This window comes from Manihot esculenta, chromosome 3 (assembly GCF_001659605.2).
Source record: "Manihot esculenta cultivar AM560-2 chromosome 3, M.esculenta_v8, whole genome shotgun sequence".
NCBI lineage: Eukaryota > Viridiplantae > Streptophyta > Magnoliopsida > Malpighiales > Euphorbiaceae > Manihot > Manihot esculenta.
Genome location: NC_035163.2, coordinates 24232224 through 24249787, shown reverse-complemented (window position 1 = coordinate 24249787; position 17564 = coordinate 24232224). Strand labels below are relative to the sequence as shown.

The window sequence follows — 17564 nt, the reverse complement described above, 5'->3', positions numbered from 1 at the left end:
ATACTAAGTTTTCCCGAAGCAGAATAAAACAAAAACACTTGACATTTTGCAGTGTGGATTACGTTCTGCTTAATTAATCTAGTGACGTTGAGTTTGAAACATGATCACATAATCAGATCTAAACACTGAAATTTGAATATGAAGATCCATTACCATTAATTCCATAGAGGCATTGCTAGTGAAATCCACAGCTGTGAAAGAAATTCATATGATTGAAGTGTAAAATGTCTCTCTACATCTCCTACCATATAAAACCATTGAGAAAGAAAATTTTAAAAAAGGAAAGGAAAGAAAAATAGAAAATTGATGCCTAAGATTTAAGCCAGAGTACATTTAGTTCTTCAACAAATGAAATGAATCTGAATGCTCATATATTATCTGGCAAGTGGAAGTTCTGTGAACCAAAAATTTGATGGGAGTTATCTTGAATAAAAACAGCAATACCACATTTACTGCTATTGAAGCCTTCCCAAACGGAAAAATCAACAGTTCCTGAAACTGTCTTCTTGGCAGATATGTCCTTGACAGTGCAGAGCTTTTCAAGCTTTCGAACCACGTAGTCATTAGACAAGACAAGCCCTATGTTCTCCCCTGCCGGGCAATCGTTCACCAATCCACTCTCATAGAGAGCCACCATTATATTGGCCCCTTTGTTGTCAATTTTAGTCCTTAAAGTTCCTGTTAAATTTACTTGCAAGGATTCTGACGTTGGCCTCTGGAAGGTTACCTGTTAAAGCAAACTTGTCAATTGTCAACAAAAAGCCTGGAAAAATATATTGCCAGAATCCTAAATACTTGATGTGGCCCACTTCAATGTCTGTCCTAATGGACTAAGAATTTGCCTGAAAGAAAAAGGGAAAGATACCTGAAAGTTGGGTGAAGGAAATTTTTGTGCACTCATGATGGAAGACAAAAGAGCTTCCTCTTCATTGGCCACACACTGAGTCCTACCCTGGACAACAACTTGAGGTGTAAACATGGTGTCAAGGTTCAAAGCCTCAACGTAAGTTTTTTGCCTAACAGTCCATTGGCTAGAGCCATAAGGATCCTTCCACCCCATGTAGTCCCAATAATCAACGTGAAATGCCAACACTATGACTGGCGATTCAAGGGCAAAGTCTCCTCTCCCTAGCCTTGACACCAATAACTCACCCTCCGGCGAAGTCTTACAACCCTGTGATGAGAATAGCTCCACCAATATGGCACCAGCACGTCGCTGCTCCTCCGGTGAAGCATCTGCTGTCCCGTTGCTATTCCCCTTTTCATGCACGTGATAGACGGAGGAGAATGAGGAGCAGTTGCACTTGCCAAAGCAGGCAAAGAGACGCGGCTTCATTCTGCTGGAGCAGAACCCCGTCTCGCTGCCTCAGAAAAAGGAAAAAGAAAAGGATAAATCACAACACAGGGCGGAGGAAGGCAAATGGGAGAGAATTAAATAAAGAAAAAAAAGGAGAAGAAAGAGTTAATAAAGATAGAAATGGATGAGAAAAGAAGAATGACGGGAAATGAATCCAAGATCGGGTAGTCGACGGTGGAGAGAAAATGAAGGAAAGGAGAAGGGATGGTTTGTTGGGATCTGAATATATGTGTTGTTTCTAAGTTTAGATGGTAGTTTAATTATTTTAATTTTTAGTGAGAAAGAAGAAGAGAGGAGGACAGTAATTAATCTAAAAGTAAAAATAAAACTTAAATCAAAACAAATTAATCTAAAAGTAAAAACAAAACTCCCGTTTAAATTAAAAATGTTTTTCTAATCTATTAAAATTATCAACAGATTTTCTTAGGATGGGCTTCAGGAGGTTGTTTTTATTTTTTATTGGGCCTAGAGATCTTGGACCTTATCCCTTTTTCCTTACACAAACAGTCTTCTTTTATCAATGAAAAACTCTCGTCTTCCGGAAAAAAAAAAAAAAAAAAAAGAATCTCCACAATAGTTGGAGAGTTCCGTCTTTCTACGTAGTTCCATGACATTAGCAAGTGTCATGTTTTCCTCGACTGATTATGAAAACTCATGCAGCAAACCCCCACACCTAGAGAGTTTTTTGAAACATCAATTACCCAAAAATCAGTCCACTTTGTCTTCTTTACCAAAAATTATAGACCATCTCAGCAATAAACATATTACATATATGAAATATCACAAGGCAATTACAACTTCAAAAAGTAAAAAAAAAATTTGGAAAAAGAAAAAGAAAATTATTTGTAGTTATAATACTTTAGACCTGCTTAATTAAAATATTTATTTAATAATAAATTATCATATAAAAAAAGAAATTATTTAACGCATGTGCTCCCTCATACTCTTTATAAATCAAGAAAAATAAATTAATATAAGTGATATCAGCGAATTTGTCAATGTATTCCTACCCTCCAATCCTACAGAATCCAGACCACACTTGGAGTGGACAAGAAATCGCAAGTTGCCTGCTGACACGTGGCGAAATTCTATAGATAAACCACCAAAAACGAACCAGGCGTCAAAGATAATAAGGGGGCCAAAAATCTTTGTTACTTAGCAGCAGACCTCCCTCCTCCTCTAGTAACACCCTCCCTCCAGGCCCCAGACCTCACATATGCTGCACAAGATAACAATACTGGAATTTTTCAACCATTTGCTATCAGAGTATCAAATTCTTCAATCGCATAATTCCATACCGCCACAAAGGTGGCTGACCCACCAGCACCAGCCCTTATATTCCCTAACTGGGTATAAACTTCATCCACAAGAAGTAACTAACTAATCCGGCTTCCAAAAATTATCAAACAGTTTGCTTCTTGGCCACCAACAGCTCCCTTCGAGAAATTAAATCTCATTAGCTAGCCATGCTAGAGGGCAAGGCAGTTGTTGGTGAGAGTGATATGCTTCAAACCATGCAACAAGATGCTCTTGATCTTGCAGCCAAAGCCCTCGATTTCTTTGATGTCACTGAGGCTACTGAGATTGCTCGTTTCATTAAGAAGGTAAAATTTTAACTCATAAGTTTATTTCTAATATAATAAGATTTATTTTATCTTTTGTAATGTAAAATGCTGAAATTTTTTTGGGTTGTTCTTGATGCAGCAATTTGATACTTCATATGGAGCTGGATGGCAATGCATTGTGGGAACAGATTTTGCTTCTTTTGTGACCCACTGCTGTGGATGTTTTATTTATTTTCAGATTGGCAGCCTCGCAATTTTGTTATTCAGGGGATCTGCTGCTCCTGAACTTGATGAGGCTAATCAATTTACAGACTTGGAGGCCTTGGATACTGTGACTGCGTAATGTTTGTTTCCTTAGAAAACAATTCTGCTTTTTCTTGTAATCTGTTTCATCTAACTAGTTAGAAAACAAAAATGGAAATTTAAAGAAATTTTCATCATTGTTACTCTTAATTTGCCTTCTGAAATATCCATACATGAGCAAATTTTCTTATTTTCTGCTTTCAAAAGTCAAGATCATCCCGATTTGGCTTGGGTGAAGTTAACAAAGCTGTATAAAGCCTGAGCCTCTCCTCCCCCAAGGAAGAGCAGCGAGATAAAGGTCTTCTTGGCCTTATAAACGACAATGAAGTAAGCGTCAAACGATGCTTATACCTTCTCCAAGCCAATTGAATTGCCACAGCTGCCCAAGTTCTCCATCCTGGTGAATAGTATCTCGCACTTCTCTTCACTCTTTCATTAACAAATGTGTACCTGAAATGTTGGGTCACATATTTCACATCTTCAGCTTCCAGCCCAAATGCCTCTGTTGTCTCTAGGGTCACTAGTGTCGATGAAGATGGTGGTAAACGTTCTATAAAGGGTCTTCTTAGGCACCAGGACAATAGCTCGTCGCCACTGAAATTCCCAGGACCTAACATGCAGCAACTCCTGACGCCATCTCTCAGAACTTGGCTGCTCTGGAGATGACCCCTCACCACAAATAGCATTCTTTGGACAGGGTCTCCTTCTCTAGTTATCTGCAACAACACTTAGATGCCTAACATTACAATAAACTCTTACGCTAAAACTCGGTGACATTATGGAACTTACTGTTTCTCCTTTTGTGAAAACGAGAGACTTCACACGGTCGCAAATGTTCTCGAGGACCAGATCATCCATATGTTGGAAAAGCGGGACCTGATACAGATTTAAGAGGTTGAAATTTATGCTTGCATATACAGACCCATTGCAATTGGGCTAGAAATTTGCAATTGGGCTTGCATTGTGAAAGATGGGAATTGTGCTGGAGACAGAAAAGGGCCTAGGAGGTTAAAAATTGATGGTGAAATGGTGGAACAATTACCTGCCTTACTAAATCCAGGCAGAGATGATATTTGATATCCCTCCTAAGTCCCTCAGGGAGGTTCCTGATCATCTCACATTCATCGACGCCTCGCATTGCTGCCCACCGCTGCCGCTCATAGTTTCGAACACGGTGCCTGAATTCTTGAGGCATGCGTCTCTTCCTCATCCACCACTCTATATTCCTCATTTTCAACTGCATTGCTTGCTTTTTTGATGTTGTTGCATGCAAGAAAACCTTCATGCCCAAAACAACACAATTAAAAGATTGAGAAGAAAAAAAGAGGCGGCATCCACATCAGCTTGGAACCCAATAAAAAATTATTATTACCTTGATGTTTCCAATCAACATGGTGACCAAAATGAGTCCACTTGTAAGAACAATGATGTTGAAAACAACTTCCAACCATTCTGTTGTGCACTCCAGGTTTCCAAAAGTGCTGATCATGCACTAAGAGTTAAAAATGCTAATCTTATTTATTTGTTTTCCTTCAGAGAAAAAAGATAAAATGAAAATAGTACCTGAGAGTCATTAGGCCCCAGAAGATAGGAAAGAGTATTTTCTCTAATCTGCTATTGTTGGTGACGAGTTGAACAGTCCATTTATAAGCTCCATAGTCATAATTATCACTGCTGTCTAAGCATGTAGCCCTGGCTAACTTATTGTCTGCCCATGCTAATCTTGCTCCATCTCTCACATTTCTTGTTGTTCCATAGTAAATAGTTTCTCTACAAGATAATAACCTCAGCCCACAACCGTGTGTTTCTCTGCATTGTTCTTTCATGCATTTTGCTGCCCTTTGGATCCCTAGTAAGTACCAACATGCACCTGCTGCCTGTAACATTTCCAGAGAGAGCTAGGGATCAGGAACTTGGAGAATCTCCAGAACCCAATTGCGAAAAAAAGACTTGGCATCTGAAAGGAGAGAGAGAGAGAGAGAGAAAGAAGTGAGCTTACATGGGAGGCAACGAAGTATGCAATCATGTTGAGGGCAATTCCCCACCAAACAGTTCCAAAAATGTAACCAGAGAGATTTTGCATGCGACGAAGGAGGCAAACGGAGTGGTAGATCTTTGGAAGATATTGGAAGAGGAATATGATCAAGAATATGGTCATCACTGCTGTCACTGAACCTTTCTCCAATAAGGAAGGAATTGCCACCCATAGCACTATCTGCCATTTTAATTGGATTGCTTTTGTTCAAGAACTAAAATATATATTGCATCAATATAATACTTAAAGACTGTAAAGATTCAACCACAAAAAATATAATTCATAAAAAAAATTAGCTATGTAATACAGAAGAGAGTAAAAAAATTTTTATATTTTAATTCTTGATATTATATATCTGACATATCATGACACTTCATTTTGCATAAAGATTAAGGAATTAATATTATTGTTCCACATCTCCTGATAATTTCTAAATTTATTTAGTATAATTGTTAAAATTAATATTTTAAAAAACTCTTCTAAAATATATGTTAAAGTTATAATACATCGAAAAATTAATTTAACATTAAATTTACTTTTTTTCAAACATCTAATTTTTAGATTAGTCTCTCATCCTCAAATTCGAAATTTAAGTTTTGAATTTATTTCAACTTAGAATGGCAATATAGTTTCAAGAATGGTGGATATATGAGAACTAGACCATAAATTTGATTTTGATTCAATTCCAGTTTTTAAAATTCAATTTAAATCAAGCTAAATAATTTAAATAAATTTCAATTTCATTCTAATTTTACCTTAAACCATTCTAGCTTCTAACTGGTTTTATCCTGCTATATATATATTATGTGAATAAAATTAAAAAAATATATATATTATTTGAAATATTATGTGAATAAAAATATATGGTAAGTGTAATTGGGGCCATTTAATATTATTTGAAAGCATGACGAATACTATTCAAAATTATAATAAGTCCACCTAATATTCTGAGATATTAATATTTTATTGGTTGATGTGAAAAATTTTCCATATATACACAATGCATCTAACTTGTCCGAATTCCAGCTACTCATGATTATGTGCGAAACGTTAACAGGCAAAATTAGTCCCATTAGTCTTATATCTAGCCCTATTCTTAAAGGAAATAATAAATAAATAAATTTAATAACAAAAAAACTCCAATCAGTTTAATAAAGAGAAAAGACAAGGCATACTATACAGGAAATCATTGTTTGGTTTCTATATTTCTCATTTTTCCCTTTGCTACATGAACAAAGGACATTGCTATTAGCTAAATCACATGGAGGCTCTGCACTCCATGGAGATATCCTGCATGCATAAATCTGTCACCTTCTCAAAATCACTGACAAAAAAATCCTTAACCAAAAATGTGAATGTGTTTAAGAAGTTGATGCTGATCTCTGATGATTATAATGATAATTAGTGATCATGATTCTTAATTATCATTAATGGGGTTTTAAGGGAAAATAAAATCTCACCTGGGGAAGGGGGAGGATGACAAACAGATCAAAGAAAAATCCTCTCTTTCCCTTGAGATACCTCAGGGCCATTGATCTAGGGCTTGTCAAGCGTGGTCCACCGCTAGTTTCATTGGTACTACCGCCGCCAGTAGATAGTTTCTTGTCCATTTTGAGCTGCAACCACATGTTCCACACGTGCAAGGCGTCAGTCATGCACCGGAGAGCCGTTACCATGATAGCAAACCACCCGTCGATGAAGAGACACATACAGGTATCGCTAACAGACAGAGAGTAGAAGAAGAGAGGATCCACAAAAAGTCCAGTGGCGCACACTAGAAGAAAAACCCTATTCCATTCTTGAATCCATCTAGCTTTAGGGTCCAACATTTGCCCTAAAGACCACCCTTTTCGTCGAGAACCTCCACCACCGCCGCCACCACTCCCACCATGGCCACCACCCTTGAAAAGCGTACTTATGTAATCCCGTGTGCTTTCTTCCTCCTCATCTTCTATCTCTTCTTCTATTCCTCCATTTTGGCTATCCTCGTCTGTGAAATCATGCATGTGCGATGCACGTGTGATTTCTTGATGATCAGTAGCCATGAGAAAGAGAGAGAAGTATTTGGTGGACAAGGGAAGTTTGTGGGGGTGGGTGTTGTCCTAATGTTTGGAGAGTGCTATATGTAAAGGATTTTTTATGTTTTTTTTTTCAGAGGCTTGTACTGAACTTGGTGAATTTTGAACGTACGACTTTTTAAATGTACCAGATTGCCCTTTCAATTGCCATCATCCGCTCTTGTTAAACAGGGAGAAATTAGAGATTAATTGTTTTTAGTAAAATGATTAAGGCAATTCAATATGAAAGACAACATTTCATTTGCATTTCCAATTTGAAACTTTTTATCCAACTCACTTGACATTAATTGATATTAATTAAATATTAGCCAATTATATAGTGGCTAATTAAAACCTACCATCCAATCATATTAAATTTATGTAATGTGTTTTTTATAATTAATTCTGACTGGGATTAAATTCATATAGTATTTTATATATCTTACTGACCAATCATTTTTATATGAACTTAATTATATATAAACAATTGGATTTTTATACATCAAAATATGAAAAGTTAATTTAATATTATAACTAAGCAGTTATGTTTTGAATTTTTATTATTTATATTTTCAATACAACTCTGCCTCCATGAATGTTATTAATTATCTGATAATAGAAAATATTTGTTAGTGTAATTAATAAGATAGATTACTCGTGAAAATTAAATTATCTGAATTTAAATTTTATTTATATTAGTAATATTTAAACTCATTTTGAATTCAATTAAAAATTAATTTAAACTATCTGGATTCGTATTATTATTATTCGAATTCATTTAGTCTTATATATTTTAATTAATAATTTATATATATAATATTTTTTATTAATAATTTTTATTTAAAAAATTTAATATTTTTAAAATAAAAAATATATAAAACTTTATAAATATTATTGTAAAATATATTTTTTATACTAAAATAATTATATATATAATTAAATATTTTATATATAAAATTCAAATTCCATCTGAATTTACGACTGATATTATTTTTTAAATTAAAATTCGTCCCAAACTTAATTATAAATACTTAAATTCATTTTATTAGAATTCAGTCAAATCGATACCAAAAATATTCGAACTGTTGCCATTTCTAATAATTAACACTAAAAAAATTGAATATTTACAGCGGATTTTGTTTCAACAAAAAATAATTAAAAAAAGCTCTTAATATTTTTTTTTCTAAAATTTCAACTCTCGCTGTTGCATATTCTCACTCTCTCCCATGAGATTTCTGTCATTGTACCAATTTTGCGACCCTGACGCTGACTTGTAGCCATGCCCAAGATCAACTCCTCTTCTCTTTGCAACGCTTGAGCTAGACTCCTCTCCTCTCATCACCACTCGTAGCTGTCGTCGCTATAAGTGACAAGTGGTTAATAAAAAGAGTTAAGGTCGCCTCTCGTCACTACTTGTTTTACCACCCTTTATATGTTAGTGTTATAAGGTTGATATTTAGATGCTATTATACATACAATTATATTCAATTTGATGAAATTATTTGATTTTAAAGGAATCTTTTATAATTTTACATGTGAGGGGTTATTTCTTTGTTTTGTCCCGTCATTAATAACTTATTATTTTTAGATAATAGTAGATGGAAATAACACTCGTAAGTTCACACCAGAATAAATGGAGTTTTTCGAAAAAAACCTACCAGTAGAAGAAGACCTTCTAGGGATAAGAGATATAGGGCTAAAGAAATATTCAAAAAAAGATCTTTCGTGTATAATCTTGTATAATCTCGAATGTTATCAGTTCCGATACGTAAACTAAATAATATAATACAAGTAAAAATTTCTAGATTCATGGAGATATAGAAAAGTATATAAGTTATCATATTTGTATATCCATTATTAGAGTTTTCAACATTTATTTCAATAATTACATATCTAATTTGATCTATGGACGAACATGCAAGCATAGTATTTTCTATTTTGTTGCTTGAATAATTTTTTCAAGTGCGAAATGTACATCTACTGCAATTTAATTTCTTATATCCCCATGTTCTGATCAAATGCTAAGATAATTTTTTATATCCGTAGAATCATCACTTTCTAATTTAACATCCTAAATTCACTCAATCACAAGATATAATCGGTTGTAAAAAAAACAGACAATCATCTTAGGTCTTCTATCAAAAGTAATGTGAGACTTTATTAAAAGAATGCTCTTATATCTTGAATCAAATAATAAAAAACAAGATTCATGACTTGGTCTGGTTTGCATAAATTTTCAGATCTCAATTTGTATAAAGTATTTAGAATTAAAGTGTAATATTTTGAATCAGTTTTCAAATAAAACTTTAAATGATTGATTTTGGACTGTCGAAAATTCGTCACTAAAAGTTTCATTGAAAGATTTTGCATTATCAGCGATGGAAATTTCCGTCACTGATAATCTGTTATTTTATAACATAAAACTCAAATATGATATTTCATGTTTTTTTAAAAAATAAATTTAATTAATAAAACATATATTCAGGAGTGAGTATTCGGTCGGTTTAGTTTAAAAGAACCGAATAAATAGAAAAATAAAATTTTAATATTTATAAAAACTAAATTGATTTTAAATAGAAATTAAATTAAATTGAATTAGTCTGATTTAAATAAAATTTTGATATTTATAAAAATTAAATTGATTTTGAATAGAAATTAAATTAAATTAAATTGGTCTTATTTAATTTGATTAGTTAGATTTTTAGTGAAATTTTTATTTTTTACATTTTATTTTTAGTGTTTTAAAAAAGTTATTTCAATTTTATTATAATTTAATCTCCCTATATTATAAAAAATAATATATTACTATTTACTAATCGATTTTTTAATTTATAATTTTTATTATTAAAATTAAAACAAATCAAAATAACTGAAATTTTTAAAAATAAAAATTGATCTGAATAAAAATATCTAATTTAAATGCATGCACACACGGAATAGTTACAATTTTAAAAAAAAAAAATAAAAAGTTAGATATTAAATCTAATTGAACCAATAGCTATTTTGTCATTTATTCAATTATTCAATTAATTTAAATAATTTTTAAATTTATTTTTTATTTAATTTAAAATAATTAATTTAAATTATTTAATAATTTTATATTTAATTATTATATACAATTTATAATTTCCGTTCCCTATAATTTTTTTATGTGGGACGTTTCAGCATTAATAGTAGCTAATTAAATTAATTAAACCACAATATGAGAATTAAAAAAAGAAAATTAGAGGAGGAAATGTTCATATCTTTCTTTTACGAAGATGTTAATGTGTTTGATGCGAGTAATCTCATTGCAATAATGGACAAATAATGACAAGTAAATTACTAAGGTGGCCCATCAAATCAGCATCACCATCACTTTAACGATTCCAAAGATTATGATCAGCATATCATTACTTTAGCGATTTTAAAAATTATTGATTATTCTAGACATATCACTTCATCGTGTTAAGTTAACACATAAAATTATTCATTAAATTAATATTATCATTAAAAATTATATTTACATTAGAAATTTAATTTAATTTAAATTATTTTAATTACTTATTTAAATATTATTCATTTGATATACCAGTTCATATCAATTGAGTGGATGAAGGCACTGACTCAGTCAAGTCCATACTTTTTTTTTTTTTCTAAATGAGAAATGAGATTTGGTTGAAGACAAACCAAGGAATACAAGGCCATGATATCAGAACCCAAAGATGCTTCTTTATACCTAATCAATTAACAAGCTCAAAGGCAACAGCTTTTTCTTAGCAGCTACATCCTTTCCGAGAGAAATCAACTGAATGGACATCAACGGAAGAACAGATAACATATCCTTTTTGTCTTGAACGATTGCTGCCAATCCCCAGAAAATGACAGAATAAGAATCAAATTATTCAATCATATATAATATAGATTTAAGAATAATATCAAAAGCACATTTTGTGGAAGTGCTTGCTTCGTACTCATGTAGTGAAACTATCAATACACCCTTGCTTTGCTGAATTTTGAAAAATTCTGAAATTAGACTTCTTCTTAATCAAAAATAAAATACGTAATTTTATATTCATAAATTTAATTTAATAATAAATATATTTAAATCAATCTAAAAAATTTTAGATTTTACCGTAATCTCTATTTAAGAAAACACCTACAAACGTTAAAAGTAATTGTTATAACGATAAAATCTTCACATGGCTGAAAGTACGAGCACACGTACCACCACAAAAGGGCAAAAATTAAAGCAGATTCAAGAAATCAGAAGTCGACACGCCCTCTCCTCTGCTCTGATGTGGGCTCCATCTTAGTACACACAATAAAGGCCCCTTTTGAAATCAGTTAATTGTACAATAATGTTTAACTAATCATTCAAAGCCCAAAACTATTAAAACTGGACCAAATAATCAGTTATTTAAATTTAATATTAGATTTGGTTTGATTTTATCCAAAATTTTTTATTAAAATCAAATCAATCAGATTAAAATTATCAAACTTTAAAACCGAAAGAACTATTTATATTTCAGAATCAAGTTAAAATTCTAAATTATTTTGATTTAGAGTTATAATTCAACGGAACCAAGTCAAACCGAATTTTAATAAGTTGAATAAAATAGCTAGATTTAAATTGTCACAAATAATTTTTGAATTCATTTTTTACTTCAAAATAGTTAATTTAAATTTCGTACGGACTATTATATATAATTCGAAATTATTGTAATCTGCGAACGATTTCTCACAGGCAGGCAGCTGACCGTTACATTCGATTTCGCTAAATTTACAACGTCTCTGTCGTAACTGAATTGAATACAATTGTTAAATCAGGACTAAACTCTTGGATATTGTGGTTTGCTAATACCTCGGGCGGTTCCACCTTATCTCATATGGGTAGCCCTTTCCTTACAGACCCACTAACTCTACACAATTTGTCTTACTGGCTCTGATATCAATTGAAACAGTCGGATCCAAACTAGTCCAAATAACTTTTAGACTCACTTTCCACTTTACCAAATTGGTTAACTCAAGTTATTTAATAGTTTCGTACTAACTATTATATACAATTTAGAATTGTGGTATTTCGCCGATATGAAACGGAATACACAAGCTAGCAGGTGAACGTCACACTCGTCCCTGTTAAATTTGCGACATTCTCATCGCAACTGAATCTGATACAATTGCTAAATCAGGATCGGATTCTCAGGTATTGTGGTACTCCTACTAAATTTGCGATGTTCTCATCGCAACTAAATCAGATACAATTGCTAAATTAGGACCGGATCATCGGGTATTGTGGTTCGCTAGTATCTCGGACGGTTCCACCTCATCTCGCACGGGTAACCCTTTTCTCGCAGACCCACTAGCTCCACATGATTTTTATAATCCAAGATAGCTCTGATACCAATTAAAACAGTCCGGTCAAAATTGGTCCAAATAATTTTTAAACTCACTTTCTACTTGACCCAAAATGGTTGACCCAAAATAGTTAATCCAAATTATTTAATAGTTTCGTGCTAGCTATTATATACAATTCAAAATTTTTATAATCTGCTGATGTGGGATGATTTTCCACAAGCAGTCAGCTGACCGTTACATTCAAACTCCATTAGAAAATAAATTTAAAAGTTTGAGTTCGAGTTCGAGTTCGAGTTCGAACTCGACTCGAATTTCATTTATAAGCTCAAACTCAATTTATAAAATAAATATTAAACTCAACTTCCGTTCGAGATTCATTCATACCGTTACACTCAAACTCGATTAGAAAATAAATTTAAAAGTTCGAGTTCGAATTCGAATTCGAGCTTGACTCGAGTTTCATTTATAAACTCGAGCTCAATTTATAAAATAAATATTAAACTCAACTTCCATTCGAGTTTCATTCATAATAAGTTAGTTTATCACATTAATGGAACAATTCAGACTCCATTAAAAAAACTCAAATTTGAACTCATTTAGACTTGAATTTGAGTTCGATTATATTATAAACAATCTCAATATAATTCAAATTTATTTAAATTATAAATAAATTTAAATTATAAGGTTATTAAGATACTTTTAAATTAAATTTTTTTTATTTAATTGAAGTTTCACGAACCCAAAACTAATAAAAAAGAATATAGAAGAGTTGATATCATTTCAACTTTCGATATAGGATTGGTGTTGGCTCACGAGATTGCTCACGAGATTGTTCGCGAGCCTACTCAAGAATTTTTTCGCGAACCTGTTCACGAGTTGGCTCCCAAACTTGTTCATAAATTTGAAAACGAGCCGAGCTCGCGAGTCTAAACGAGCCGAATACTGCTAAGTTCAAACTCGGCTCGTTTATTAAACGAGGCTAAAAAGTGAGATTGAACTCAACTCGTTTTCTCTCAATCGAACTTTTATCAAGCCGAAACTCAAATATCTCACGAACAGTTTAGTTCGTTTACACTCCTATTTTGATTCAATATATATTTTTAAATAAATTCGATATATATTTTTTATTCAAATAGAATGATGCTTACCCTTAATAAAAATGACATCTAACGAATTTAATATAGGATTGAGCGTATGATAACATGTATAAAACGATATTTTAGGAAACTGCAAGGAGAGAAATGAAGACAACAGAAGTAGGAAGCAGCGTAAGAACGGAGGAAAGGGACAAGAAGCACAGTGTGGGTCTGAATTCAAAAGCGTAGTGAATAAAGATGGAAGAACACAGCTTCCATGGAGTTTCGTCCTTTTTGTTTGGTTGTTCATCAATTATGACACCTTCTTATACGTATCCCAATTCATATCACCAAACATGTCCTTTGCCAAACCACATTTGCCTTCTTCACTGCTCACTGCCATATGTTTGTTGTGTATTTTCGTCTTAGAAACCCAACAAAATCTCTCTCTAATTTTTTTTATATACATAAAACTATGGGTTTTGTTATTATTATTATTAAAAAAATTTATTATTTAATTTCAAAAATTTATCAATTTTAAAAAATTTATTAAAACATATTTAATATTTTAATAAACTTATTAATAATTTTTAAAATTTTAATCATTAAATATTTTATTATTTAATTATTATAGTATAAAAATTAGGATAAAATCACACTATCGATTCTAAAATTGAAAATAAATATACTGCGGCACTTGTTTCGTTTATTTTCCCGTTGATTTGACAAGTTGAGCCCGCTCGGCCCAAAATGTCGGGCCGAAGAAAAATATTAAAGTTTCCGTTTGGTTAGGACAAAGTAAATCTTAAGGGAAAATTACTTTTTAACCCCTGAAATTTAACGTAATTAACACTTATGTCTCTCTATTTTGGCGACCCAACACTTAAGTCCCTCACTTTCTTTTCTGTCTAAATTTGTAGTCTTTCCATCCAAAATAGCTGTTTGGGACACGTAAATTGACAAAATTAATCCTCACTCAACCAAATGCCTCTTCTTCTTAAATGTTATCATTATTTTTATTTCATTTATTGTATAAGGTAATTTCATTAAAAAAATACAACATTAACATTGAAATATAATTATAAATAAAGTAAAATTAAAAAATAAAATAAAATAAAATAAAATTATAATAATTAATTTATATGCTATTATAGCATTTTAAAATTTTGTGCTGTAGGGAGCACATCTATCTTTCACTAAGGAATATGTGTTATTGCCATATAATAATATTTGCATATATGGGAAGTCCATTTGTTTTAATTGGAATCAATATTTTTTGCTGTCTCTTTAAATTAATAAATTACTTTAAATTACAATAAAATAATATTATGGCTCGACTACAAAAATAATATTAATTATATTTTCTCTTATTTTCTTCTAGTTTCTTTTTTTTATTTTTATCAAACGTATTCTAATTTTTACAATTTATTTTTCCTTTATTTAATTTTATAATAATTAATTATTGTAAATTAAAAATAAAAATAATAAAATAATTGTAAATTTCAACAGATTTAAAAAATAATTACAAAGGAATTTTTTTTCCTTTGCTATTTTTTAAAACAATATAAACAGATTATTGGATGTGAAGTTGGAAACATGATATTTCCATATTTACTTACTAAATTAAAATAAAACATGGTATTCCACATTTATTCACATAAAATAAAAGTATAATATATAAATTTAGATAAAAATATTTAAAAAATTAAAATTTTAAAGATATACCTTACAAATATTTGTGAAAGTTTTACTCATATTTTCAAATATATTTTAATTTTAACTTTTAAAATTTAACAATGGAGGTTTGTAATGATTTTATATTTATAGATTTTTTTTCCATTAAAATAGGGTATAATTATTTGCAAATTTTCCCTGTAAAATTTTTCGTTTTAAATATTAAAAAACTAAAAGTCATATATTAATTAAGCATAATAAAAAATCCCCAAATTCCAAGCCCACAAGTCTTCAAAACGCAAGCAGGAGATTACCAGAAGTGCCGGCAATGCGCGTGAAAAACTGTCTAAGCTCAGACAAGATAATATGTGGATAAAATGAGATGAGTTGGAGATACATAAAATCCTTTACAGCTTCCTGATTGGTTGATTGGAACCTCTAAGATCCCCACCACCACTTCCATCTCCAGCATTCTTAGCCACCCATTTTGAGATTCTCAATTTCCCTGCCATATAAACTCAACACTTCCCTTTCTACACATTTCCAGGCTGCAATTATCTACTTTCAATGGCTTCAATGGCTAGCTCCAGTACTATCCTCAGGCCAACTCCATTTCTTGGCCAAAAGGGTTCAACTGCTAATCCTCTCAGAGATGGTGTCGCCATGGGAAATGGCAAATACATCATGGTACTCTCTCTCTCTGTGTGTGTCTCTGTCTCTTTCGTTCTGTGTGATTGTTTTGAGTTCTGGTGATGATGCTTTGTGTGTGATTTTGGGCAGGGGAATGAGTTGTGGTATGGACCAGACAGAGTGAAGTACTTGGGACCCTTTTCAGCTCAGACTCCTTCATACCTGACTGGAGAATTTCCAGGTGACTATGGATGGGACACTGCTGGTTTGTCAGCTGATCCTGAGGCTTTTGCCAGGAACAGGGCTCTTGAGGTTAGTCTTATATCTACAACCTTAGTTTTCTGACTTCCTTATCTTCTTTGTTGAACCTTGCTGCTACATGATTTGGCTACCTTGAAACATCCAACTTCGCAACACTTCTGTCTTTTTTAGTAAATTCACTACTCATTCAATTAAAACGTTTTCATATTTTAGGAAATCAAACTATTTATTTCTTTTATAAAAAAAATAAAAATTAATCAATTTGATTTTACAAAATACAGATGTTTTAATGGAATGATTTTGAAACGCATTTTCCAAAATCTAGGCAGCTGATAATAATTCTTCCGAGGACATGAATCCTAGAAAAAATTGTTCCTTTCAAGTAATTATTGTGCGTTTTTTAGGTGATTCATGGGAGATGGGCTATGCTTGGAGCACTAGGCTGCATCACACCAGAAGTACTTGAGAAATGGGTAAAGGTGGACTTCAAGGAACCAGTATGGTTCAAAGCTGGAGCTCAAATCTTCTCAGAAGGTGGCTTAGACTACTTGGGAAACCCAAACCTAGTCCATGCACAAAGCATCCTTGCAGTTCTTGGATTCCAAGTGGTCCTAATGGGACTTGTTGAAGGATTCCGCATCAATGGTCTCCCTGGAGTGGGAGAGGGCAATGATCTTTACCCCGGCGGCAAGTACTTTGACCCTCTAGGCCTTGCAGATGATCCAGTTACATTTGCAGAGCTGAAGGTGAAGGAGATCAAGAATGGAAGGCTAGCCATGTTCTCAATGTTTGGTTTCTTTGTTCAAGCTATTGTAACTGGGAAGGGTCCCCTGGAGAACCTTTTGGACCACCTTGACAACCCAGTTGCTAATAATGCTTGGGTCTATGCCACAAAGTTTGTCCCTGGATCATAAATTGATGATTTGTAATGGAAACTCTACCACCTAGGGTATCAAAATTTCCTGTACTATCAGATTTAAAAACTTGAGTGTCGGTTGGAGTCCAATGTACATTTTAATTTTATGGCGATGCTCTTCTTCTTTACCATGGTTGTATTGTTTCTTATTAGGTAGCATAGCAAAGACTATCCATCAAAAAGAGAGGCTGATCATTTTTAAAGGTGAGTTGAGATGACAGGAGTTTCTTTTCTTCTTATTAAAATTTTAGAAGAATTTAAATTAATAGAACAATTAGAATTTGAATTTCAAATGGTATATATATATATATATTTATATAAGAAAAAAAGCAGGTCCAAATATCCAAGTAAAT

At 32.2% G+C, this 17564-nt stretch overlaps 4 protein-coding genes across 4 annotated transcripts; 2 read left to right on the top strand and 2 right to left on the bottom strand.

Moving 5' to 3' along the window:
• Positions 1-77: 77 nt before the first annotated feature.
• Positions 78-1574, bottom strand: LOC110610345. The gene is made up of 2 exons (XM_021750224.2): positions 866-1574; positions 78-727 (listed from the first exon to the last, which is right to left on the bottom strand). Exons 1-2 carry the CDS (start codon positions 1334-1336, stop codon positions 368-370), a joined length of 831 nt encoding a protein of 276 aa, XP_021605916.1. The 5' UTR covers positions 1337-1574; the 3' UTR covers positions 78-367.
• A 968-nt stretch (positions 1575-2542) lies between these two features.
• On the top strand, positions 2543-3362 carry LOC110610894 (dynein light chain 2, cytoplasmic). The gene is made up of 2 exons (XM_021750966.2): positions 2543-2961; positions 3062-3362. The coding sequence occupies exons 1-2, from the start codon at positions 2824-2826 to the stop codon at positions 3263-3265; spliced, it is 342 nt and encodes a 113-aa protein (XP_021606658.1). The 5' UTR covers positions 2543-2823; the 3' UTR covers positions 3266-3362.
• Positions 3340-7381, bottom strand: LOC110610893 (cyclic nucleotide-gated ion channel 4). The gene is made up of 7 exons (XM_021750965.2): positions 6721-7381; positions 5225-5440; positions 4789-5102; positions 4598-4706; positions 4268-4504; positions 4015-4101; positions 3340-3941 (listed from the first exon to the last, which is right to left on the bottom strand). The coding sequence occupies exons 1-7, from the start codon at positions 7303-7305 to the stop codon at positions 3426-3428; spliced, it is 2064 nt and encodes a 687-aa protein (XP_021606657.1). The 5' UTR covers positions 7306-7381; the 3' UTR covers positions 3340-3425.
• An 8548-nt stretch (positions 7382-15929) lies between these two features.
• On the top strand, positions 15930-17339 carry LOC110610507 (chlorophyll a-b binding protein 13, chloroplastic). Its single transcript, XM_021750452.2, has 3 exons — positions 15930-16091; positions 16185-16346; positions 16700-17339. Exons 1-3 carry the CDS (start codon positions 15972-15974, stop codon positions 17207-17209), a joined length of 792 nt encoding a protein of 263 aa, XP_021606144.1. The 5' UTR covers positions 15930-15971; the 3' UTR covers positions 17210-17339.
• The last annotated feature ends 225 nt before the right edge of the window (positions 17340-17564 follow it).

Bases quoted from the DNA above. Each gene is read 5' to 3' on its own strand.
- LOC110610345 (XM_021750224.2), bottom strand. From the start codon at position 1,336: ATGAAGCCGCGTCTCTTTGCCTGCTTTGGCAAGTGCAACTGCTCCTCA. The intron at 728-865 runs GTATCTTTCCCT...TTGCTTTAACAG, and splicing joins TTCCTTCACCCAACTTTCAG to GTAACCTTCCAGAGGCCAAC.
- LOC110610894 (XM_021750966.2), top strand. From the start codon at position 2,824: ATGCTAGAGGGCAAGGCAGTTGTTGGTGAGAGTGATATGCTTCAAACC. The intron at 2,962-3,061 runs GTAAAATTTTAA...TTCTTGATGCAG, and splicing joins TTGCTCGTTTCATTAAGAAG to CAATTTGATACTTCATATGG.
- LOC110610893 (XM_021750965.2), bottom strand. From the start codon at position 7,305: ATGGCTACTGATCATCAAGAAATCACACGTGCATCGCACATGCATGAT. The intron at 4,707-4,788 runs GTACTATTTTCA...GTGCATGATCAG, and splicing joins TGGGGCCTAATGACTCTCAG to CACTTTTGGAAACCTGGAGT. The intron at 4,102-4,267 runs GTAATTGTTCCA...AATCTGTATCAG, and splicing joins GCCTGGATTTAGTAAGGCAG to GTCCCGCTTTTCCAACATAT.
- LOC110610507 (XM_021750452.2), top strand. From the start codon at position 15,972: ATGGCTTCAATGGCTAGCTCCAGTACTATCCTCAGGCCAACTCCATTT. The intron at 16,092-16,184 runs GTACTCTCTCTC...GATTTTGGGCAG, and splicing joins GAAATGGCAAATACATCATG to GGGAATGAGTTGTGGTATGG. The intron at 16,347-16,699 runs GTTAGTCTTATA...TGCGTTTTTTAG, and splicing joins CCAGGAACAGGGCTCTTGAG to GTGATTCATGGGAGATGGGC.